The sequence below is a fragment of the Leuciscus leuciscus genome (assembly GCF_965113295.1).
Source record: "Leuciscus leuciscus genome assembly, chromosome: 20".
In the NCBI taxonomy this organism is placed as follows: domain Eukaryota; kingdom Metazoa; phylum Chordata; class Actinopteri; order Cypriniformes; family Leuciscidae; genus Leuciscus; species Leuciscus leuciscus.
The window spans coordinates 23,869,175-23,896,765 of record NC_138744.1 but is presented as its reverse complement, the minus strand read 5'-3'; the positions used below and the strand labels follow the sequence as shown (position 1 = coordinate 23,896,765).

Genomic DNA, 27,591 nt, shown 5'->3' with positions numbered 1-27,591 from the left:
TAGCAGAAGTATTTCAGTAAGACAGTGATAATGTGAGTTAGCCAGTTAGCAGGAGACCTACACAATATTAAACTCAAAACTAAGTATTTTGAACACCGTCTTCTAAGAGCAAGCGGTTTGTGAATCCTGCATTGAACTCTGAGATTTGAGAAGCAGTCGTCAGTGAAATAAAGGGAACACAGCAAAAGTTTAAAGACCCACTCCGATGAAAATCATGTTTTTCTAGGTGTTAACATGTTCTTGTGGCATTTTTCTTATGCTAGAGGACATATCTTGAGAAAAATAAGCTCAAAGTTGTATTTCTGAGTATTTCTGCATTCAAATGGCTGTGAATCAGTAGCAGACGCTAAAATGCCGGCTAAAATAGACTGGAGTTGTGACGTAGTAACTCCACTGGGCGGGGCCACAAGCTCATACTCCCCTCCGCCCCGCCCGCTCAGGTTCTGAGGAGTAGAGAAGACCTATGTGCGGTAGCGGGTTGCAATGCTAAGAGGAGAGATATTGGTATTAGCTTTCATGCTTTACCAAAACATGTTGCTGTGAGAGATGAATGGATTACGTTCCAGGGTTCCAGACTGCGACCATTTTTTGAGAATGTGCGAGTTAAAATTTTATGTGGTCGCATTTGTGCGAGTGCATGGTCATGTACTACTCAGTTAAATTCACGCATGAATTTTCCTGCATTGAACTTGTTTTAGCGCCCGCCAAAGTGAATTTTTGTCTTATTTGATCGGTGAGTAATGTAGATGAACTGCTGCGCTTGTGACAGGACATGTTTATAACTGAAAGAACGAGCAGAGAGAGAGACCCGGACGCGCGCGCGCGCGCGCACTCTCTGTCTTCGGAGCCAGGCGAAAATGTAAACAAGACCTCACCGTCTCCAAACTAAGCGCTGTCTTGCTCTCTCTCCCTCGCACATATTAATCAAAATAAATCGACACGGCGGTAAAAGGTCGGAAGACCAAAGTTTCATGTGGAGCATTCTGAGATTTTTTTTTCTTTTTCTGAATTGCCGCTGGGTGTGAATTGTGCTAAAAAAAGTTGCGGACATTCAGCTGACATAAAACAACACTTTAATTAAACGAAAAAAACTATCCAGTGATGAAATGTTTTCTGTGTTGACAGAAAGAAAGAAAGACAGAAAGAGACTGTTGCTGCCTATGTATCTCGCTTCAGCCAACCGGCTCCGCCCACAACGCAGAGGCGAATTGCTAATGAGCTACTGCCGCTCTGCTGAAGCAAAGTCCCAGAAAACGGCACAGGTTTTGTGATTTTGGCTAAAAACGGCATAATCATCATTTAAAGACCACTGAGAATGTTTAAAAATAGCTCAAAATATGATCGGAGTGGGACTTTAAGATTATACTGCTGTGATATCATGGTAAAGATTAACTTTAACCACTGATTCTTCACATGCTCATCCTTGGGCAGTGAAAAAAAACTGGCTTTGCCTTCGCATTATAGAGCACAGTGCTGTCTTCTCGACATGATGCTCTCCAGTATCCACAGGAATCAGCTGCCGGTTTGAGGTTCAAGTTTTCCCTGGTGTCTGTGCGTGCAATAAGTGGGCGGGCAATATACTAATGTTTCATCTTGACGTCACAACGAAACGGCTTATGCCTATTTAATTGACGGCTTATGAAACTATTCATTTAATTGACTCAGAGTCGACTCTTACTTTTGAAAGACAATAACTTTATATACGGTGCACTTTCAGATTTAAAACTTTGCAGGATGTTTTCATTCACTAAGAGCCATGTTACACACTACATGAAAGGTCATAAAGGTTATAAAGAATAAAAGATTCTGGACAAAATTTGACTTTTGGGGGTTTAAAAATTTTGAACTCGAATGTTTAGAGCCATTTAGATTTTTTTTTATTCAACTTTACTTTCTCAGAATCACTCAAATGTGTATTAATAAACTCTATAATAGTTTACTGATGCCTTTGTTAAATTGTTTTCATACAATTTTGTTCTTGGCAGCAAAATGTCTTGCAGGTCAAGGGGGTTGAATAATTTTGATTGCAACTGTATTAGGAATGGGACGGTATGAAAATTTAATGATCTCATGAAATGGCGTATGTATGACACGCCAATTCGATTTCCATTTTTGGCGTGCTATCAACACGCATAATCGCTTTTCAGCGTGTTTATCAACGCCGTTGACTTAACGTTACATTACTGTATAAATATGACCTACCCCAACTCCGTCCCTAAACCTACCCATCACTGGGGTTAATACCATGAGTCTTCTCCTACCATCCTAGGAAAAAAAATATCGATTCCCCGGTATCACGACAAGACGTGAAATAATCACGTTGGTCCCCTTTGGAAAACGTGTAGATGTCACAGTTTAACGCCCTCAAACGTGAATCATACACGTTTGCCATATCTTGAAGATATCTGTACAATTTCCTATACCATTGTATAGATTATAAATGTAAGATCCCTTAACTCTACTCCCACACCTAAACATACCCATTTTATGGACAATATTAAAATGATAAAACGTAATGGACAGATATGTAGGAAAATGGCATTTTTATGAACAATATGGCATTAAAGGATAGTTTGAGCCACGAATCCTACCCCTAAACCTAACCATAACCATTTCTTAAAACTACCTAGGCAACAATTATAAAGAAAAACAACAGACAGACGAGTATAATCACAATAATTTATTTATGGTTCCTATAGAACCATAATATACTAACCTTACAACACAACATCGATTCACAAAATACACCAATTTTATTAGCTTGATGTAATCCAAACCTTCAGAATCCATATATTATTTGCAAGAAAAAGATCCAAACTCAGCCCTTTATCCAGTAATCGTCATCTTGACCGTAAACGTCAAACCCCGCGCTTGTAATGAATTCAAATTCAAAAATTGCGCCCTCAAGAAGCGTTACGACAGATTACTATGGTTAACCGAACCGAAGACGGATTAACATTTTCATGGATTTGAATTAATAACTTAAATTCTGCTCTGGTACCTCATACAAAACCACTGCCAGAGAGGACTGCGACACATCGTCACGTGAACAACTTTTGGTACCGATTTTGACATTTTCTCATTAAATAAATTATTGTGATTATACTTGTCTGTCTGTTGTTTTTCTTTATAATTGTAGCCTACGTAGTTTTGTAACGTAAACGACTCTGGGTAAATGTGAATTAGCTCAAGGATATAGGGAATTTTGGAAATATTAATAATTATAACTCATGGTCATAATAATTCAGAAATCGCATGTACATTTATTTTATCAATTGTCGAGATTACCTTGTTCTGTAACTGGGTTGGTCATCAGTTATTCGTCCAGCGAATAAATGTAAGATTATCACAGTTAAGAAGGGGGTATCCCTTTACAAACTCCGAGAAAGTTTTATCTTCTGGCCACGAATATCAAACTTTCTGAGTTTATGAATTAAGAACTACTAAATGTAGTTTATATCGAGCTTGTAGCTTAGATCTTTTAGTTTCATTGACTTATGAGGTGGGTTTTCAAACACCGAGACAATTAAAAGTATAAATGGGTTTATTAATAAAATGGCACACACTAGAGATTATATAAACTACAAATATAAACATACGTAAAAATGCAAACAAACAAGCAAACATTTAACCGAACCAAAACATAAAACATAGCGTGATCAGAATGAAATGAAATGAAAGAAAGAAAGATATAGAGAGAAGGAAAAAGCTAGTAATTATTACATACAGAAACCTAAGTTCACGAGACACCTGGAACAGCTTTTATAGGAATCAATATAGCCTACTTGCGAGATTCTGTGCTCTTTCGGGTGAGGCTGGCCGAGGCAGGAAGCGAGGATGGTGTCCTGTTTCTGCTGCGTCTTCCGGTGTCGCGGGAAGCTTAAAAAGGCTCACTGAATGTAACGTTACCGAGAAAGTTCAGATTCATCTCCCGGGCAGGGAGGGGTTGCAAATCTTGGTTGCAAAGGACGCAGCTACGACTCGAACATGTGTTCGTCGATAGAGAAGGCCAGGGCCTCCTTCAGATGTTCCTTGGAGAAGCGCTGCGCCGGGGAGAAGAAGGTCCGAAGAGAGGATGAGTTGAGAGAGTTGAGTTGAGAGGCTTGACTTTAAAGCGTGAAGATGGCACAACCTCTGGAGCTGTGTGAGCCAATGAGAAGATTTCCCTTTGGAGGGAAATTTTTACGACCCATTGTCCCTTTGAACATGCAATTTGATTGGATGTTTAACACGAGAATCTTTACGATGCTTATAATACTAATGCGTCACAAAGTTAGCAGAATGTAATGTAAATGAACAAAACGGGGATGAAGATTGGAGTTTATAGAGACCAAAAATGCCGCACATATAATGTTGGTTAACCATAATATGCAAAGTCTGAAACATTAACCCAATTGAGTTTACAAGAATACAAACACCACATAAAAGGGAAAATCATGAGATGGGAAAAATTAGATACATGTTTACACATTTATCAAGTGGTTATATATAGAATATATATAGGATTAACAGGGTTTTTATTTCTCTTCCTCTGCAAGAGTTTAAGTGAGAGTCGCAGCTCTCAGGACATTCCTTTCGCTCGTAAAATCAGTTTCAGTGTGTGTCCTGTAACAAGACACCGCGTCCTGCCAGTGTGTGTGTGTGTAAAGTCACGCGGTGCTGCGGGAGGATTCAGCACTAGGGAATTAACCCTAAGGCGGTCAAAACAGAAGTTCTTGTCTTCTCCTCTGACAAAAGAGGTTGTGTATGAAAATCATGATTCGCTAATTTCAGAACATCTGAGTTACATACAAAGGACATTTGTGCATTTAGGTGTGGTGACTTCTCAGTCTGGAATGTCGCATAGAGTTTCGTTATCTCTTTGCACATAGAGAGAAATGGGGGCTTGGAATGCAGAAACTTTGCAAGGCTGGGGGATGGGGTGTCATGTGTCTAGTTTACCCTCAAAAGGGCCATAAAGTGTCGCGAAACGACCATTTGTTGCGACTAGCTGGAGCCAATGTGTGATTTGTATTTGTTTGAAGCTCATCGCGTGGTGCGGTTTGTTGATTTTGAGGAGGGGGTTTGTTTGATAACCCCATGATTCACTTGATGCAGAACCCATCTGGGGCTGTGGCAGGATGTCGTGTCATTGTTGCTACAGTTTTAAGAAATGGTTATGATTAGATTTAGGGGTAGGATTAGCAAACGTCCGGGGATAATGGTACGTGTAAGATTCACGTCTGAGGCTGTTAAACTGTAACATCTACACGTTTTCCAAAGGGGACCAACGTGATTATTTCGCGTACATTTTGCTCCGTTTCGCTCTGACATTTAACGGCGTAGACATACACGCGGAAGATGACGGTTCGTTTGATAGCTCAAAATGCGTATAGATAACACGCCACTTTCAAGTCAAAAGTCGCGTATGTTTGCGTATGTTTACGCAAAGTCATGATGTCATGTTGCATATCACGATTATAGTGACCAAAATTATCGCGATTATCAACATTATCACGGTTTCGTTAAAATTAGATGAAAGTTTTTTCAAAAAGAGTTGATGATCACACTGAAGACATTTCAACAAGTTTTATATTTGAAAATCAACAAACAACAAATAAAACAAGCAGCTCTATGCACTTTTTAAAGCAAGATTCTATTATGTGGCATTTCCTTCCTTATATTGACGGTCGTCAATAGCAACGCATTATAACACCGCGCACATCCATTGTAACGACCGCCTAGTGTTAAGTAGTGTTCATGACATGGATGTTGATGTGCCTTTATGATAACTACTTCTATGGCGTACGTTATTGTATGCATGCTGTTTTTATGTGAGCGCGCACGCACAGTGAGAGTGAGAATGCTCGCGCAAAGAGGAAGAAGATGACCGCTCTACTGCTGACCGTTGTTTTATTATAATGTGTTTACTTCCACTTTGATTTGTAGCGTGTTTTAGAGTGTTTTCTTTTCCCTTTTAACATTCGCTCTTCGACATGTATGTGAAGAGTGTGCTTAACTGAGAGAAAAAATCTATAAAAGTCTCGTGGAACTACCAGTTCATTTGCACTGTCTTGTATTCTTCATCTGTGCAGACTCCAAACTCTCTGACAGACGTTACACCATGTAGCCTATCACAATGGACGCGCTCCCTCGTTTCATTCAAATACAACTTGCCGTCTTGCGTCTCCGTTTTTAATTGTATTGAAAATTAAATCAGAGTTGATTTATTGTTTTCAGAGTTTGATAATATTGTTGTGATCATCTTGTCTGAACGATTGTTTTGTACGCTGTACATAATGGATTTATAAACAGGTAAGTTAAGATTTAAAACATTAATCTCAATTCAATATCCCCGTAATTATGTGGTAAAAAAAAAAATCGGTGTAATAAATGTATAATGAATATAAATTATTATCCCTTAAATGTAACTCTTAATAGTCTTGTTTGAACTTGTTCTTTCGTCTTTGGCTCAACCACTTGAGCAGCACTGCGAACTTTTCTTTGCGGAAGCTTCACGTTTATTTCAAGTGATTGACATAATATAGTTCAACTTAAAACAACATTTTATGCCCAATTATTTCCCAGGCGTAGTTTTGGTATTGAGGTCAAAGTTAACTTGCCTTGCGTTCGCTATAGTGGGTAAGATAGTCACACAAGACGACTCGGCTACTTTTTCTTGTGCATGTTAGAGCTGACAGGGTGACCATCCTCGATTAAGTTTCCCTCAGGACTTTTTGTAAAAGCCAACATATAACCACACACCTCAGAATTCCTCAGGTTCTCTTAAAAGGCGGAAAAATCTCCCGAGCACGAGCACTGCCTTCCGCAATTCCTTCTTGAATAATAAAAAAACAACAACATTGTGCGCTGCGCCTGCGTCAGACTGTTGTTGGCTGAACAGGATCTAAAATCGCGATAATCAAACACGGTTTTAATGATAATTAAATTTTAAACGATATTACTAACCGTCAGTACATTTTATCGTGGTTTATAGTGAAACCGGTAATCGTCCCATCCCTAAACTGTATATGTATTTAAGTTGGATAAGTCTTGGAATTGCTATCAAAAATAAGCTTGAACTCAAATAATTTATAATAAATAAAAATGTTATTTCATACAAATAATTTGCAATCGATTGATTGATAAATCCAGATTGGTAATGACACCTAATAAATCTCAAATCATAATGTAAAATTAATAACATTTAAAAAAAATTGTGATGCACTGAAATTTTGGCAACCAAAAATGTATTCTCGGCCAAAACTGTTTTGGAGGGCCAAAATTATTGATTGAACACTGACATTTAATTAGCACTTACCAATGGCGTTCTGTGGATAAGATAAAACAGCTGTGTGGATGCTAGGGCTGGGTTGGCAGTATAATTTTCTCGTTTAAAGCTATTATAATATCTTATTAAAAGGGGTCCTGTTATGCTTTTTATTTTAATTTTTTTTACATATTCAACTTTCTTTAGTGTGTAATGTTTCTTTTTGAGCATGAAAAAGGACTGCACAGCTAAAGCACAAAGTCCATTCCAAAGCGAGGTATTCTCTATATCAGTAAGCGCTGTTTCGCCTTGACTAGTCTTGAGTTTTCTTCTGGGAATGTATACGTCACAATAGCCCTGGATGAGTGTTGAAACTCGCAGTTATGGTAAGGGGCTTGACTTTTGCTCAAAGTTATTGACCAATCAAAACACATTGGTCCAGCCGACTAATCAGAGCGCACTGCACTTTTCGGAAGAACGGGCTTTGTAGAGACAGGAACTAAAGGTGAAAAAGGTTTTTTTTTTTTTTTTTTTTTTTTACATTCATACGTAAAAGCCCCAAAACAAAATCAAGACCCTGAAAAAGGTCATAATTAGTACTCTTTAAAATGATATATGTATGATACTACTATATGATAATATATATAAAAATATCCTGGATCTAATTAAAGAATCATCTATAATTCACATATCATATCAATATTCACATGGGTTCAATTAGAGAGGAAAGAGCTAGACTGTCTATTATATTGAAGTAATTATTGATCAGTGCACAACTTCCACTTTGACTTCTAGGGGGACTAGTCACTCGATTGCTATCCCAAGAATGGATCCGTATGCTCAATGGCTTGAAATTTCATACAGCTCAGTTTGCTTCTCATAAATGTCCTACAGGCAATATTTGCCCTCTGAGTATTCCATGACATTTAAAAAGCTCCCTTATGAGGAGAGTTTCACACAACCTCTCAGACCTCATTAACCTCAACATGGGAACCACCTCATAACCGATGCAGTCTGGTGCATCACGCGTAACCTTTAACATAATTTTAGTACTGTAAAGATCAACGCTGAAAATTGGACACGTTTTATTCGCATTTACCCATGTTACCTCTAGTATTTGCCAGCTATAACACAATGCTTTGATGAAAGTCAGTGTTGGGGGATTTTTAGCATCACACATTTTCAGCAGCTTGTGAATGAGGTCTAAAGGTGTAATAAAGCACAGCCTCTGGAGTCCATAAACGGCTCATCACAGCATCATTTTACCTCATTACAGCTAGTGTGATGAGATGGCCTGTTTTCCCAAAATTTGTCCTGTGTTGTAGACATCTGGTCATCCTAATCTGATCGCTGTATTGATCGCTGTAAGGGACTCGAGGTTAGCTGATAACATGCTTTGTTGGGCTTATTTAGGTGTGTATCTCCTGTACGGTTGTGTTTTTCAGGGTCATGCAGTACAACAGCACACACAGCTTTTATTGATCATGTTAGCTCTGAGCCCAGGGGGAAGGAGAGGGACACTGTGGCCTTGATTGGCTTTATCTAATGACTTTTCTCTACTCCTCAGTTCTAGTGTAATGTGAGCAATTGGTGTGTTGACGCCTTGAATTTCAATAGCAGCCCAGGTGAAAAACTATGGCTGTGCTCTCTATGACATAATGAATGGGAGTGATACTAGATACGCCATGAAAGCATACACGCACTCACTATTTCAGTGTTCTTCAAGGCTCCAAAAATGCAAAAATGTAATGGTGGACTCTCACACAGGTAACGTTTTGAGCATGTAGGCTCTTTGTCAACATTGGAAATAGTCAATAGAGGATTAATTGGCTATTTCTCAGCATAAATGTGAGCTCGCTCTTCTGAGATTGTATTGATGTAGTTTATTACTCTGTTCACAAGCACAAATGAGCAAGTGCTGTAATTTATTTATGGACTTCACCCTTATACCAGCCAGACTTTTGATTAATGTAATCAAATATGCTTGAAATATGCTTAGGACAAAAAATACTTTTACTTGTTTGAAATTAAATCAGGAGTAAGGGTGGGACAATTTTATTTGACCATATGATACGTTTTATTTCACGGTAACTCTACATCACAAAATATTTGTTTTTATTTTTTTGCTTTTAAATTGAGAACAAAGCAAATTACAAACAATACGACTAATACAATAGAACAAAGATACAAAGAACAGAAAATACAAAGAACAGAAAATGAATAATAAAACGTTAAAAAAATACTGCATAGTCTTCACTGTATGAATTAGATAAATATAAATTGATTCTTATTAAATATACAAAAGTTAAGAGCATTGAGTTATTTTTTTTCTTTGTCTTTTGTTTGATTAACATGAATGACAGACTGCAGCAGGTATATTAGGCTGCTGTCACTTTAAGACTGAATGGACAGATCTAATGTACTGAACTGTTAATGTTCACTTAAGACATAGAGACTGTTTATGTGAATACTCTACATGATGGGTATTTTGACATTATTGTGTATTTCACCATTCAAACGCAATAAGCTGCAAAAGAGAACTGAAAGAGTTGCGGCTTTTTTCATGGCTTATTGGGCTTTGTCATTCTTTTTAACACATCCATTTTTAGCACATCCCTCTCTTTATTATATCTTTCATGCATTTTTCTTTATCACTCTAAAGTGTTAATAACTTTTAGTACTGTGCTACGCAGGTGTATTTGTATGCCGGATTATACAGTGGTGGTCAGAATTAATGGCACCCCTGGTAAATAAGATCAAAAATGGCTGTAAAAAATAAACCTGCATTGTTTATCCTTTTGATCTTTCATTCAAAAAATTCGCAAAAATCTAACCTTTCATTGAAGTAAAAGAATTGAAAGTGGGGGGTAAATCACATTATAAAATAAATGTTTTTCTCCAAAACACGCTGGCCATAATTATTGGCACCCTGCTATTAAATACTTTTTGCAACCTCCTTTTGCCAAGATAACTGCTCTGAGTTTTCTTCTATAATGCTTCATGAATTTGGAGAATAACTGACAAGAGATCAGAGACCATTCCTCCATACAGAATCTCTCCAGATCCTTCAGGTTCACAATTTCATGTTGGTGCTTCTTCTCTTCAGTTCACCCCACTCATTTTCTATAGTGTTCAGTTTAGGGGACTGGGACGGTCATGGCAGAAGCTTCATTTTGTGCTCAGTTACCCATTATTGTGTTAATTTTGATGTTTGTTTTGGACAGTTGTCCTGATGGAAGATCCAACCACAGCCCATTATAAGATTTCTAGCAGAAGGCGTCAGGTTTTGATTTTTTTATCTGTTGGTATTTGCTAGAATCCATAATACCATGTATCTGAACAAGATGTCCAGGACCTCCAGCAAAAAAATAGGCCCATTACATATAAGATCCAGCAGTGTATTTAACCGTAGGCATGGGGTACTTTTTATCCCTGTTTGCACCAAACGCATCTGGTGGGTTTTCTGCCAAAAAGTCCTTTTTTTGTTTCATCTTACCACAGAATCCGGTCCCTTTTGAAGTTCCAGTCGTGTCTGACAACTGAGTATGCTGGAGTTTATTTTTGGAGGAGCGAGGAGGATTTTTCTTGAAACCCTCCCAAACAACATTAGGCCGCTGTACGTGAGCTGTATCGTTCAGTTTCGTTCCGACAAACGGGGCACTACTTTTTCTTTTGCTCAATATGTTCAACGTTAATAAAAGGTATCCAAGCAAAAAGTTCTCCACGCATTATCCTGCAGTTAATGAGAAAAGTGTAATTTATTGGCGCACTATATTGACTGCGTATTGAGACATAAAACTGTTGAGCTAGATTTTCAACCAATCAGCATCGAAAATGTAAGTAGGTCAGAGCCGAAATCAAGCCAATATCACTACGCACATGTAAACATGGAGGAGGATGTAAGCAGTGCATCTTCATCTGATAGCGGCGATCAAGCTCGATTAACACCCGTAAAGTGTATTCTTCATGTTGGAAAAGATGGTGGGAAAGGTCCGCAGCCCTTTACTGAAGTCCAATGGGAAAAAATCAAGCAATGTGCGTAGGAATGGCTCAAAACGTCAGACACTACGGAGCTAACGTTAGCTATTGCTAATAAACATGTTGCCCTCCTGGACAAACCGGTCTCTGATGTCCCAACAACTACGGGTTTCACCTGGCCTGCTATCAGCTTTTTATAGACAAAAAACGCTTGACTTGTGTGTATGTGTGTGATGGGTAGGTTTAGGGGTCGGGTTAGTGTGTGTGTGTGTGTGTGTGAGAGAGAGAGATGGGTAGGTTTAGGGGGCGGGTTAGTGTGTGTGTGTGAGTGAGAGAGATTGGTAGGTTTAGGGGTCGGGTTAGTGTGTGTGTGTGTGAGAGAGATGGGTAGGTTTAGGGGTCGGGTTAGTGTGTGTGTGTGTGAGAGAGAGAGATGGGTAGGTAAATAAATAAATCAAAATTAAATCTTGTTTACAATAATCATTCCTGTGAATATGTACATGTAGTGCAGTTACTGCTCGTGTATGCAAATTAACAATTCATCATTAAATGTGTTATTTTTAAAAGTGTTTTTTTTTTTATACTTTTGAGTTTAACTTGGAGTGAGATTTGGGGAGATTAGGGGGGGTTTGCAAAAAAAAGCTTGCATCACAATAAGTGTATTGTGATTGTCAAAACATTTTAGTAACTAAACTGAATTTTATTAGGTTTAGTGACAACATGTTTATATGGTACAATTTCTGGTAAGCTACGTTTTTTTTTTTTTTTTTACAAATTTCTTGAAAGAAATTTCACGATTTCAATTCAATTCTTGTGATTTGATTTAATATTGACTCATTTGGATAAATATTAGGTAGAGAAGATAGGCGTAATTTTTCTCAAGAAAAAAAAAAATACATAGGCTACATACAGACAGCCCTATCAGCTGGTAGTATTATTTAAGGTTAAAAATAACTCAAATTAAATATAATGCGTTTTTTATTATAATAACAACTTTATTTAATGATATAAGTACAAATAGGCTATAATAAATATGTAATATAGTACACATATTTAGCAAAATACTCTCTATAGCTCTTTTTCTAGCCAACTAACGTGCCTATAGTCATTAAATGGCTTTCCTGAGGTAAATGTTATGTGACATAATTGTTCTCCAGCTGTTTTATTGACCCCTTTGTTTGATTGATTGATCGATATTATGTATGAAGAATATACATTTCGGTATGCTGTACTGTTTCTTTCAACATTGTTCATTCGTGTTTATTTACTATTAGCTAGTAGAGATGATCGGGTCACGTGCTGCTAGGGATCTGTCGCGTCACAATTACAAACGCCAGAACGGTATTTATTGTTTGAAGTTCGTAATAAAATTGACAGAATCTGAGAGCTGAGATTTTTTTCATATCATAAGTAACCTGCTCTGTCTAGTCTGTTGATCTCCATGTCCTCTTTGCTTCGCGATTTTTCTGTGCGTGAGAAAATGGATGTGTGGCGTGAGAGCGTGTGAAAATTGTCAATTGCGTGAGTCTCACGGTGAATGCGTGAGAGTTGGCAGCTCTGTTATTATATTTTGGCTTAATTCTTTGTTATTCAGATTTTACCTAAAATATTACCTTTGAATTGGAACAACATAATGAGAAGTAATTGGGATGTTAACCCTCTGAGGTCTGAGCTGTTTTCTGGGCCCTGGAGGTGTTCTGACATGCTCTGACATTTGTGTTTTTTTCTGTTACTTGTGACATTTTCATAGCTAAAGTCTGATTACACTGTATTCAGCACAAACTCTGCTACAATAATATATCAGCAGCATGTATGTAAAAGTTTGTAGTTTTGAGATAATGACATTTATGCGTGGTTTGTGAAAATACAAAAAAAAATTCTCACTGAAATAAGGCCATGAAACCCATACTGATTATTTCTTCACAAGACTTTTGAAAATTGTATGACGTAGCCTAGACTATTTGCTCCAAAACGATGTGAAAATCACCCTGACTGCTCATTCAGATAAGACAATATATTGATTTAAAATTTCTAAGACGTGTTTTGTGTGAAAAAGCCTTATGCGAAAAGGTGTGATCATCTCATGAATATGTAAGCCTTCAACACCTGAGAAAGACAATGACACTCCCCTAACTGCCCTATTAGGAGCGATCAGGCCCTGTCATTCAGAGCAACCTTGCACAAAGAATGAGGAGATTTTAAAAAGAATGGCTTTTAGATTGTTTGGATTTATTTACAACACAACATAATCCAAAAATACACAACAAATGACAAAAGAGCACATTGAAAACAATGATCCAAAGACAGAGACCTTTGTGCCATTCCTAAAAAACATTGTACATACCTTTCATTTCCAAGGTGTTTGATTTTCACTTTACCATGTTCATATACAGAGACTCATGTGAATGTTGAAGTCAGCAGGACTCAGTTGCATCTGGTCCCTGAAACAAAAAGAAAAAAAAGAAAAAACTGTGAACATACTGATATCAAGAGAAACTATAGGGCTGCACGATTTTGGGAATAGATTTTTGATTTTTCTGGTTAAAATTTCTTTTTAAAATTCACAGAATACACACACACACACACACACACACACACACACACACACACACACACACACACACACACACACACACACACACACACACACACACACACGTTTCCAACAATATATAATGAACACCAGGTTTGTTGTGCCTTGTAGGCATAGGCTACGCAGTGCTGCATAAAATAATAATAACAATAAATTAAATCTTCCAAAAGATTTCAAGAACAACTATGCTAGAGAAAAATATATTGATTATCATATGTTACTTCAAATGTTTCTATTCGTTATGATGATATGAAATGAGATAATAGTAAAAACATAAAGCCTAATGTTTGGTGCATTTTTCCTATCAAAGGCAATCGCGCTCCAAAATATGATACATTCAAACGCACAGCGCGCTCCAAAATATGATACATTCAAACCCACAGCGCGCTCCAAAATATGATACATTCAAACGCCATCGCGCTCCAAAATATTAAACATTATGGTTATACATATCTATGTTTGAGCAGATATCCACAAACAGTATTTAACAGTAAACACGGGTCTAAATAGTATAATATTCACCATATATCTAGCAACAGTTCAACTGCAATGTGAAGTTTATGCAACAATACCATAAACTAATAAGTAAGAATTTCTTACCTTACATCTTTCTTGTCTTCAAATCGCGTTCTTCTTCTTCTGGGGGTAAATCCAATGTAAGCTCAGACGTGTCTTCCAAACTCGACGAAAAGCAGAGACTTGTGAAGTGTTTTGGTGTTTTGTGTTTGAGGTAACGAGGGCGTTCGCGTTCCATGTGGAGATTTGCATGTGAATCTCTTTTGCGCGAGTGGGCGTGTCGAATTAAAAAGTAATTAGCAAGCGTTTGAGATTCTGGACATCCTGTTGGTTTTATACAAATTACTTAAACAGAGAATATTTGTTTTCAGTTTGAATCCGATCATTTAAAAGTACACACTTAAATGTGTATAAAGGTATATGGCTCATAAATGTGTTACAAGTATTCGCTGAGTTTTGTTTCAGTTTATAGACGTGCTCAAGAAAAAAAAGTTCACCGCGACGGAGAGGCAGAACGCACACCCTGTTTATTTGCTTTATTTTACAAAAGCACAATGTTTTGATTTGATTGTAAGTGGACACATACAAAAGTAGAAATATCACAGATTATTTTTTTATATTTCTTTTTTCTGTATAACCATAAATGACGGAGTAATTTAAAGTTTATGTTGCTGCTAGATAGATAGAAACTTCAGGTATATCACACATTTCAACCTGGTTTATTTTGTACTTCAAGTCGTAATTCTGCATTTTTGGGTTTATATGATAAACAGGTTTGAAAGTGCAAAATTCCCTATGTTTTCCCTTTTTTTCAAAATGGGCACCTTTAGCATAATTTTTCTCAAAAACTGCAAGGTTGTGTGTGGAGAACTTTTTCCTAAGGAATCTCTATATATTTCTGATGTTAAATATAAAAAAAGTAGGTAGTGCCCCACTTGGTGGAACGAAACCCTATTTCTAGGCCTCTTTTAGGCTACCGACAGCGGCCTACATGTGGGGATGTAGGGGTTGTTTGATAATTTTTTTTTTTTTTAGGCTTTCTGACCCCCAAGACTCAAGTAATCTCTGCAATTCTCCATCTATGATCCTTGGAGAGTCTTTGGCCACTCAATCTTTCCTCCTCACCGTCCATTAAGACAATATAGACACGTCCTCTTCCAGGAGGATTCGTAACATCTTTAGTTGATTGGAACTTCTTAATTATTGCCCTTATGGTCAAAATGGTTATTTTCAATTATTTAGCCATTTTCTTACAGCCACTTTCTATTTTGTGATGCTCAACAATCTTTTGATGCACATCAGAACTATATTCTTTGGTTTTACTCATTGTGATGGATGATTAAGGGAATTTGGCCTTTGTGTTTCCTCATATTTAAACTTCTGTGAAACAAGAAGTCAAAGCTTGACAATTTCATGTTCCTAGTCACCCTGGTATGCTAAATAAATGTAAATATTAATGGGACTGTACTTCAGATATATTTTACTCGTAAAAATTCTAGGGGTGCCAATAATTGTGGCCGACATGTTTTGGAGAAAAACATTTATTTCATAATGTGATTTCCTCCCCACTTTCAATTCTTTTACTTCAATGAAAGGTTCGATTTTTGCGAATTTTTTGAATGAAAGATCAAAAGGATAAACAATGCAGATTTATTTTTTTCCAGCCATTTTTGATCATATTTACCAGGGGTGCCATTAATTCTGTCCACCACTGTAAATGGTATTGCAAAATCCCTTTATATTGTCACCACAATATATATATCGTCATACCGTCCAGCCCTAATTAGGAGGTATAACTACAGCAAATGATGATCGCCTGCTATATTTGAATAGGGCTTTTAGTGTGGTACATATTTTAATATCAGATAACTAAATGGTGGTTTTTGGTAAAATAACTTTTGAATTAGAATTTATTGTAAAGTTATCAATTAGAACTATTTGCAAACATTATTTTTTATTTCAAAATATTCACACATTCCTAATAGTATATGCCTAATTTGCAAAAACGCTCCATTTAAGTTTGTTTGCTCATCACATTCAGTTACGAATTACATGGATGATGGAAACGATAGTATATATTTTCAATTCAAAATGGCGAAATGATATGAATGAAAAAAGTCTATTATTTTGCATCAACTGACATTACTGCCGGTCGTTTAACATTTCAGTTGTCAAACTGTAATATTACATTTAGCTACTTTCTTTTGCAATCTTAAAACCGTTAAAACTGAAGCTTTGTGCTGTAATGTTCGGATTCCGTCAATCATTTTGACATCTTAGACACTCTTAGGCAGACCAGCTTAAAAATGCAACTTTAAAACATTTTGTCATCCTGATAACAAATAAATTGGTGCATAATGGATTGCAGCAGAACAGCATCAGGAATTTCAAATATAGTGGTTATGGCCCTTGGATATTTTATTTTTATTCTTAAGTTTGGCTTATATAATAATAATAATTTATATTTTTATAAAACTGAAAATATATAATATTAATAATAATAAAACATATATATTATTTATCAGAATTCAATGTTAATCTTGTCTTCAGTAACCTGCAGTGTACATAAAGAGGCCAGTGAGTTTGTGCTATTTTTCATGGAATGAAACCTGCCTCCAAATGTATTGTATCAGCCACTGGGGGGTAGAGTTTTCCCCCTTTTCTGCTGCTATCCCATGGCAATCAATTTTAATGGCCCTGGACAAAGTTTTAAAAGTTCTCTGTGAGAACAAGAAGCCCATTGATGTACTCACAATGCTATCAGTTTATTGCATTAGATTTTTCCAAATTTTAAAGGGTGTAAAATCTTATTGACTACAGAAGTGTTAAATTGACTGTAATATGTTTTATTGCACAAACTGCGGCAAAATACCTGGTACTGTAAATGCAGCCTTGAGCTAATGAATGCTTTTTATAATGCAAAATGATTTTAAAAATCTTTAAAAAAAAATTTTTTTTGGACGTTTGAACATACAAAACTAAATTAACTCTTTGACAGTTTTACTTTCTGACTCATATTAATTTAGCTGTTCACATCTAACCACTTACGGTTTACTTAATTGTGCATTTTAATAACCTTCAGTTAATTTATGTGAAAGTTATTTGTTTTGAATTATAAAGCTGTTTACACTCATGAATTTTAATTTGAGAGAGGATAGTTTAGAGGGTTTTTATTTTGTCAAATTTCTACCGTATATAAAATGTAATCTTTTTTTCCTTTCAAATTTATAACAGCCTACTGCACACAGCATGATGCAGCTACATATAAACAGAAATCCAAATCAGGCCTTGACTTGTACGAAGGTCTTGCTCACGAGTTGCTGTTGATGTCGACGATCAGTCTCAGCGCTGTGCTGAATGCAAGCATTAGAAGTTAAATGAGAGCGGGATGTTGCTTCGCAGCATTCTCCGCTTCTCCCTCTAATTGACACGATCATTGCTTCTCACTTGAGCTGTGTTTCCTGTACCTGCCTGAGCCTGGCGTCTTATTTACTGTCGCAGGACTATTTATTTAGCCTCATTATGATGGTGGCTGCATTTTACTGCTTTTAATTGTTCCCCCAATGAGTCTCTGTAATAGTTGTCTCTCTCTCTCTCGCTCACACACACACACATACTCTCTTTCCTTCCCCTGCAGGAAGAGAAGAAAGAGCGCCCAGGAGGATTGTGGGTCGTTCCTGCTGCCGCCTACACCGTGTTAATGAGGTGCCTTCGGGAAGGGGTAAGACTGCTACACTGTCCTCGCAGAGTGTGTGTAAGTGCGCACACTAGTGTGTGCGTGAATATGTGCACATGGGGCGGGGGGATCTGTCTGATAACCAACCTCCCCCAGCCCTTATAGGCATCATTCGCATGCCGCGAGTCAAGGGCGCTCAACGCTTGTTCGTCAGTCAGTCCTGTCACACAAAAACACTCACTCACCTGCAGCAGAAATGCTCACGTAACCGCACCTCCGGTCGTCTCAGTAGCAATTAACCACGCTGGCCTGCATTGTTTGAGAATGGAACCATCTGCGTGGAGACAGACATCAAACTGATCATCTCCAGTCTGAACAGACTGTGTTTATTGTGAGTGCTGAGAGCTTCTCTTCCACAGGGGACCGAGCACCATACAGACTCCCTCATTATTCCTTTATTAGCAGGGGAAGATCTGCCATTAAGAAGACAGTTTAGGAGTTACAGCTTGTGTTGCCGACAACCCCTGGTCTGCAGCACTGAAATAAAGTATCATTCGGAAGGAAAAAGTTGGATAGGGATGCACCGATTGGGAAATTCTGGGCCGATACCGATACCGATGTTTAACATAACAACTTGGCCGATGGCCGATGCCGATGCCGATGTTTTTTCTTTTTGTTATTTATTCCTTCTTTTGTGCCACGGAAACATACAAGTCTTTCGGCTCTTGATCACACTATCCTAGAATGAGCACAAATTCAATCAGACCAATTTATGAAACAAAAAAAAACTTTAATGTCACTTTCTGGTTGACAGTTAACCTTATTTATAAGTTCTTTTTCAGTTGTTATGAAGAGCAATATGAGAGAGAAATTTGGTAATCATTGTCTGACCCAACAAAAAAAACATTATAATATTCATTTTATTTTTCGTGTTCGCATTTATGAGGGAAAAAACACGGGTGAATGTTCATACCAAAATATTAAATTTTAAGCGCGCACGCGCTCTTCTGCGAGAGAGAGAGAGAGAGAGAGAGAGAGAGAGAGAGCCCCGACCGCGCGCGCGCTCTCACTCACTATTCAGAGCGGTCAAGCTTCCCCGTACTTTTTGACAAGAGTCCTTGACAGGGAGGCCAGAGTTTCTTTGCAGCTCAAGTCGGCGGCGGTGTGTACAGTTAACGCTCTATCTGTTGACGGCGCTGAGGGAAAAGCTCCCGCCACTGGAAGAAGCAGTCGCCGCCCATTTTTGTCCTCCTGCGCACCCATCAAAGCCGTGCAGAACGTCTTCAGCACTCGCGGATCGTGCATACTCCGCCGCTTCTTCTGCTACACACCATGGTCGTTCTTTTCTCGAGAAAAGGAGTTTTCTCATAGAAAATAAATAAATAAATGCGTCATTGTACCCAGCACTTCTGAAAATGCACTTCCGAATGCGTCTCTGTCCCCAGCATATCAAACCAAACTGACGCCCATGTGACATCGGCGAATGTCATTTTTATTTCCCGATGGCCGATGGCAGTTAACGAGGCAAATATCGGCCGTTACCGATGTTCAGCCGATGCATCGGTGCATCCCTAGAGTGAAAGTTTCTCTAGCTGTTCTGGCGCTTCTTCAGCTACTGTTGTTTTCTGGCTGGTCAGCTGCCAACGTTTGGCAAAAGTTTTGCCCTCTAGTGAATGTGCCCAATTTTAGCCCTCTTCTCCAACCTGCTTAGGCAGCATTTGAGTTTTTTTTTTTTTTTTGTCTCATCACTTTTTGGTTAAATTTAGATTCTCAGCTGCTTGAAGTAGTTCTTCCTGGAGTTCATCTCATTCCATTGAACTTTCAAGGTCGATTCAGAACTGATGGCCTGTAATGATCAACAGCTGCTGTTTCACTTTCATTAAAAACACCTAGTTTTTGATCCATCAGCAACTTTCTAAACTTCACAAGCAGTTCTTGTTTCTACTTCAGACAGAACACCCCATTGACCATCTGATGTAAATTGTGTGCAAAAATTGTGTTGGTCAAAATGACTGGCTTTACACAATAGCTGATATGTTTTTTTTTTTTTGCCAGCTCACACTGAAGTCGACAAAAGACACTTTGTCGAGTTTTGTCGGATCAGTGTGCTACCCCTGTCAGAGTATGATGGTGTCTGTCGGAGCTTGTTTTTGCAGATTGAACATGCTGAATTGCAATTAGAATTGTCTGATAAGTGACGTGCTATAATCTGGTGACTGTCGCCATTTTGTCTGAGTCTGTTGGTGTAGTGTGAATTGGCCTTTAGTATTAGTAAAGACGTCTGGACACACACGCACGCACGCACGCACGCACGCACGCACGCACGCACGCACGCACGCACGCACGCACGCACGCACGCACACACACACACACACACACAAAAAGGTGCATATATGTATACGTGTGTGTCTGTTTTAGACCACATGCACAAACATTCTTGTAAATACCCAACTCATGATTAAAATTTATTTGATTATGAAATTGTAAAAAAAAAATATATATATAATACACTATTTCAATTTTTACATTTTTGATATATAGTGATATACAGGTGGCAGAATGTATTTAGACACCTAATCCACACCTGAAAATCTCTGCATTATATTACAAAATATCAAACCAAGAAGCATGTATTTTACAGAAACGTGGCATGGCATTTTAAGCAAAATATCAAAAAAGACGCTTATGAAGTTTAGACATTATTGTTCAAAATTAACAAGTTATTTGGACACTTTATGGATCAAACTTTATGGACATTTTTCATAGTTAAGGCCATTGCACACTGAGTCCGAAATTCGCATCCGAAATTTTCGCACGTTAAAAATTTTTTTCGACCTCACGTTATGTCAATGACGCTTGCACACTGTCTACGAAACTTTCGTCCGTAATAAAAAAATTCGGATTGGGTTCGATTTTCTGCGTTTTTCGCATCCACAGCCAGTATTTTGAGAGGTTTTTTAACAATTCAGAGCCACCGTACAAGCGAACGACAAAATCCACAATGGATTGAGCAGCCAATTCGATTACTAATCATGTATTATTTGGGTATAAAATATAACCTGTATACAGCTGTTCTGTCTGCCCAGCGCTTCCGCCGGCCGTTGTTGCAAGTTGCACACTGCGTGTGTGTGTGTGTGTGTGTGTGTGTGTGCCGTGCCCCCATACCTTAGACATACTGCCAGTCTCTGTTCAGGATCGATTGGTTCACGGAAATTGGTGGTGGACTGGTGGTCTTTTTATTAATATGTGGCTCCAGTATCGCTAGCAAAGCATCAAACTGTTCCACTGACATTCTGAGGTAAATTTTGAATCGCTCGGGATAATTTCGCAACTCCTTGATAACGAGGTGAAACTCCTTCCTCTCGGCGCAATCTCAGTATTGGGTGGACCCAATATTTCCTCTTTCTTTTTCTCTTTTTAAGAAGAAAGAGGGCAACAAAATCATCCTCACTGCTTGACGAATCCATTTTGTATTTTTTGCGTTTTTTTCCGCAAAGGTTTAATAAATACGCATCGGACTCAGTGTGCAAGGTTTCTGTGCGTGACGAATTTTAAGGCTGACGAACACGAAAAAACGCATACGAAAATTTCGGACTCAGTGTGCAATGGCCTTTAATTTGATGAACTGTGGTTACTGTGTAAAACTCTAGAATAATTTGTTTGTAGACGCTACTTTGATATTTTGTATCTAATGCAACAGACCACTGTATGCAATTATTTGTATAACAAAGGTTGACAAAACCATTTTAATATTATATGATAATATAATATATGATATTGTCCATTTATCGGCTGTCAAACATAACATGAAAATAGTTGTCAGCATCAATCAGAATTTCAATATCAATGCAACCCCTAACAAACTCAGTGCAAACACTGTTAAACATGCAGAGAAACAAAAGGTGCGTCCCAATTTCGCCTACTTAAGCACTATTCTATGCTGTTTGTAGCGTAAATTGTGCGACAGTGTGTATAAATGGTGTGAATTTTCAGTGTGTTCAAACTGAAACTGTATATAACTGTATACAATTAATTCACTATGTACTTATGCACTATGTACTCAACCGTGTATACGTCTAAGTTCATAGTGTATAGTGTGTAATTTGGGACACAACTAGAGAGAAAAGAAGCCCGGGAGAGAAAGTAAAACGCACCTCTATTCTAGGATACAAAGCTTATAAGCAAGTCTAGTTCCTCGCAGTAATAAGCTCAGTAATCAGAGGGAGAGCTGGCCCCCCAGCACTGTTACTCCCTTGCTCTCTCTCTCCCTCTCTCTTTTTCTTCCCAGCAGCACTGCCACCAGGCTGTGCAGTTGATCACTCTCTCTCAAGCAGGTCTAGACTGACAGCGACACGATTGGAGCCGAGGCAACAGCCAGAAGCCGGTGTGACTTCCCGACGCTGCCTTGCTAATTACACCCCGCAAACATTAACGGCACATCTTTTGGAAAGCCATGAAAGAAACGGGGGTTAATTCAATTCCGCCAATTCCCCAACATTAGCGTCGTGCGAGTACGGTAATAAATCCATGTGTAAGGCTGATGTAGGCAGTAATTGTAATGCCTCGCTGTGCTGACCTGTTTGAGAACCTCTGCTGATTCAGAGAGAGCTGAGCTCAGGAAACAAGACATCAGAGAGAGAGAGAGGGAGAGAGAGAGAGAGAGAGAGAGAGGGGAAGGGATGGGGAATTAGAGGGAGAGAAAGGAGAAAAAAGGCCAGGAGGTGATGATGGTAGAAGGTTGGGGGAGGGTAAGAAGTGCATAACACACACCAAGAAGATGAGAGTAACAGAGCTAGCCAGAGAATATTGTGTGCTCAATCGAGAGTGAGAGTGCTCTTAATTCAGAAAGACAGCCAGAGCAGCATGCAGACAGGTTTTCAGGTCAGACTGCAGCTGGAAGAGCCGTGCGCGATTTTGTGTGTGTGTGTGTGCGCGCGATTCTGTGTGCATGGATGATGAAAGGGTTGTGCTCACTGTAAGTGGCGTGTAGCAGAGCCTTGGGCTGCAACTGGGCATCACACTACTCTTCCATTAAATATTTATTACGCACACACACACATACTGTGCATATTCCATCCCCTCCCTATTAGCTCTGCCTGTAGTGCCTCTCTATAGAGCGCACTGACCCTTCTATGACTCTGAATATCTATGATGCAGTTTATACCAATGTGTTTTTGCCTCTGATCTCCGTCGCTCCGTAATCAAACACACTCAACGGCTCCACGCGCACTCCGTCTTCGCGTTTAGCAAAGATGCTAATCGGTCACGAACAGCCATTCAATATGCATCTCCCTGGGGACCATCATCATGGACTGTGTTGATCATGAAGGTACCTTTGTTACCGAGGGCTTATCAATGTGAAATGTCAGTGGTGTTTGGCCAAGGGACCCAAATTTTCCCAATTTTCCCTTACAAACAAAACAGTAAGTTGGTATGAGCAACCACAGTCATTAAAAATACAGAAAATGGCACACTCTGAAAATAAAGTGGTATTTTGGGTTAAGGTTATGGAAAAACCTTGAAACATGATTATGAACTAACATGAACTGTTAATAAACATGAACACTGATCCTAACGAATAGAATGAACACCTGCATGTAAATCCTTCCCAGCTAACACACTACGTACCAGTTATGCAATTTATTGGTACTTTTTGGTAATTTCATGACTCGCTAATTGACAACGTAACTACAATGTTGCATGCTCGTATCTTCTTTTGCTTTTTATATATAGTAAAGTGAGACACAGCACACACCCCTCAGCATTTGCGCTCACAATTGAAGAGTACGCACCGCGAGCGAAGTATAACATCAGGGCAGGAAAGTGTGTTTTTCTGAAGTGAGAGACTTTTATATTATAACAGGTTATGAAAATAATGTTTGAATAATGAAATTGACTGACATCTCATCTGACAGCAGTTACTGAATCAGGACAAAGCGTTTTTCTCAGGTATGCTTTACTTAAGCTACACCTGACAAGAGTCAACAGCGTTATCACACGTCTTTCAAAATGAGTCTTGCATCAGAAAAAAAACATTTACAATTAGTTTTTGTTGTTGTCGTTTCTTTAACTACACTCTTCGCTATTTGGGTCGCGACCCACCGGCTGAGAAACACTGCTATATGTGATTCAGATTTTTTTTTCTTTTGGAAAAGCTCAGTTTTAGGTCTACATGAAATGAAAATGAACTATATTTACTTTCATAATACACATTGCTGGTCTTATTGTGTACGATTCATTGTGCACATTTTTCCAGTGTTTTCAAATGTTTGTCTTAGTAATCTTTCGGCAGAATATAATGCGCCTCTGAAATGACTTTCTTTTTCAGCTAATGTCGCTTAGGCTGTGCATAACCTGTTAACCAGTAGCTAAATAACTTTTTAACTATTCAAAGATGCTTGATCCCTATTTGTTCAGAGAATCTTTTGTATTTTACAAGTTTTTTTTTCTTCTTTTTTTTCCAAAAGTGTGAAAATTAGAAAAGTACAGAAACCCCAAACTTGGTATGATAGTCTCTTCCACTGTTAAGGGGGACACTTGTCTATTTCATCAGGTGGTGCTATAATAAGTAAACTATAAGGAACCATTTGGAATCAAAATTTTCAATATTTGTCAAAATAGTCAAAAAATATTCCCCTGCATCCCTACTGTTAATGTTATTAAGATTATGGCAATAATGGAAAATAGAGATATATTTGAAGAATAAGCCTCCATTGGAATATGTTCTTTCAGAGTCTTTATATTCCAATCAGAAAGCCTCCTCAGTGGGGATGATTTCAATAGCCATATTTCCATCCACCTATTTTTATGCGCATTATGGGATTTGGGTATTCTAAAAATGCGCATTAACTCAATTGAGAAATACATTTACTAAATAAATTCCTTGCGAATCAAAAAAAGTCATGTGACTCTGTGATGGGACGACGTAACTGGACCAACCAGCGGACCGATCTCGTTGCACAGCATCTGAAATGTTGTTTTGGTTGTTCTGAAATGCCTGAGCAAAGTCTGTCGACAAAGTGGTTCATTATCATGTCCCCCTAGAACTGTCTTACACGACTGCGTTCCCAAACAGCAGCATCCACCTCCGAACGCAAGCTAACATCATTGCGAAATTATTATATACAGTGGCATCTCCTAGTGCAGAAACTTCCATTTTTCTTAGTGATATTTTGCGGCAGTTTATCAGGAAGTGACGATTTTGTTCTCTTCGGCTCACTGGATGGAAACTGCATTTGCTTTATTTGCAAATGTTTTATGCGATATTCCAATTTTGCGCATAGGTTAAATTCACAACTTTGGATGGAAACATGTTAAACATGTAATGTAATTACAAATTGAAAAAAGAGTGTCCACGATAAAGAAAATAAATGCTGGTTTAATGTTTTTTGAAGAAAAAACCAACGACAAACAATTAAACGTACACATCTTAATCATTGTTATTTTGAATTATAAAATTTTTGTTATAAGCAATTATATAATATATTGTATTAAATTAATTATTAATTCATAAATATTACGTTTTTGAGGGGGTATATTTTTACACAATATATTTTACAACCTGTAATGGTTTGTACATACAGTATATTAACCATGACAAAAGTTTACAGAGGTCTTTCTGTGATATAATTTATACATTTGAACAGCACTTCATGAATTTAAAATATTAGTAATCAGTTAAGCATTTTTGTAAAATGATTATATTAACTTTTTTTTTTTTTCTAAGAAAAATTTAATAAAAGTTGTCATTACAGAAGCAATGTGTTGTGAATACTGTTCCATGTCGACTTTGAGCATCTTCCATAGTCTTCCTTGTCTTGACCAGCTCTGGTTTTGGATTTGGAGAGACCACAGTAGCTGGAATAAAAGAATGTTTATGCCTGGGACTGAATGGATTGATGCTGAGAGAGAGAGAAAGAGCTCAAACAGTGAGATCACACTAATGAAAGGCCTGCCTGGCTCAGGCAATTTACATAGTCCTTTATTTAGGACCAGGTGTACTGCTCCTTCAAACAGACCCTCGTGTTGTTAGAAGGAGCCATACAGAGATGACCTCTGTAAGCTTTACGTAATCTCTGTCGCTAACACACACACACACACACACATTGAAATCCAAAATGGGCTTGAATGAGTGTATTTAGCTGTAGAAAACACCTGTACTCCATTATGAAATATGTTCATTATTATTATTTTTTTATAAAATGAGCCCAATCAGCATAATTTTACATAAATGTACTCCTTTAATTGTTTCCCAGATGGTCGCAAAATGCCAGTGACAATAAGGGCTGAGATGACTATAATTGGTGGTGCTTTGCCATGACAATCATCACAATTACGATTGCTTATACTTGCTGTATATTATTTGAACAACCCCCTAACCCTACGTATTAAATTTCAACTTGTCTACACCACTATTTGTTTTAGCGATCAGACCTTTTCACCAATGGGATGATAAAATATTTTTTAAAAATCTTAGTAAGAGAACTAAACTCGGACCCCTTGAAAAAGAACCCAATTCTCTCTGACTTGCCTTGAAAGTGTGCCTTTTTATCTATGCATGTGTACACTTATGTGGAACCCAACCTTCAGTATTACTGCATTCAGTACAGTATTATAATATTGATGATTACTATTATACTGAATATTCGAGGAATTTTTTACACCTTTGCTAATTGGTTTTAATGATAAACAATCATGTGTCCTTGTTCAATAAACTGTCCTTTGCTGAATTCTGGCATCAATAATGCAGATTTACTACAGTACATATTGTTTGATTTCTATATCTTATAATAAAAACAACAACAATTGAAATAGAATAAAATTCAATACCTTTTGTTGTCATTACCAATGAGCCTTCACTTGTGCAGTTATAAGTTTTAGTTCTCTTTAAAGTCTGGTTGTCAAAATTCATGCAAACTGCTCTCGGACCCCTGAAACGAATTTGGCCAGTAAGCAACCACATATCACAACAAATGCATAGCAACTCAGCTACCTTATAGAAACATTCTAGTGTTGTGTAAGTGGGTTTTGCATAACCACCACCACTCCCATTTTCATCAGAACATTAAAAAGAATGTAGTTGTGTTAATGATACATTGTGAGAATCTAAACTCTCCTGTATTTAGGACAGCAAATCTGTTTTAAAGGAATTATGTAATTTCACTGTCTTCAAAGATGTTAAACTTTTTAACACTCCATCTCCAGTTACTGTGTCGGTGTGCATCGACTTTTTCGCGAACGTAGACTAGTTTAGGTTTGACCTCCTGTTACCGCATGGAGTTACTGACTGCTGATGTTGCGAGAGAGAATTTGGGAGAAATACATAAATTCAGTAAAGTTTGGCTTGAGCATGGCCCGAGGCAAGAATCGAGCTGGGAAGCTCAGCAGAGGTGTGTGAGAGAGAATGAGGCAGAGATTGGAGGACAGATCTCTGGTGAGAAGCTGTCCTCACCTCGTAGCCCCTGTAAGTCTGACATTGTGTGGGTTTGGGAGGCAGCTGCAAGTTTATATATAAACATATATTGGAATAAGTCCTATGCGCAACAAATCAGGTTAGTCAGGCAGAACACATGGCATAGA

The 27,591-nt window shown here is 38.0% G+C and overlaps 1 protein-coding gene across 1 annotated transcript in view; it reads left to right on the top strand.

Annotated features, from left to right (window-relative positions):
* Positions 1 to 27,591, top strand: part of ulk4 (unc-51 like kinase 4) — a 321,586-nt gene that overhangs the window by 43,947 nt on the left and 250,048 nt on the right. The window contains exon 19 of the mRNA XM_082150256.1: positions 17,974 to 18,057. Coding sequence (XP_082006382.1) covers positions 17,974 to 18,057 — 84 coding nt within the window. The remainder of the gene's footprint in view (positions 1 to 17,973; positions 18,058 to 27,591) is intronic.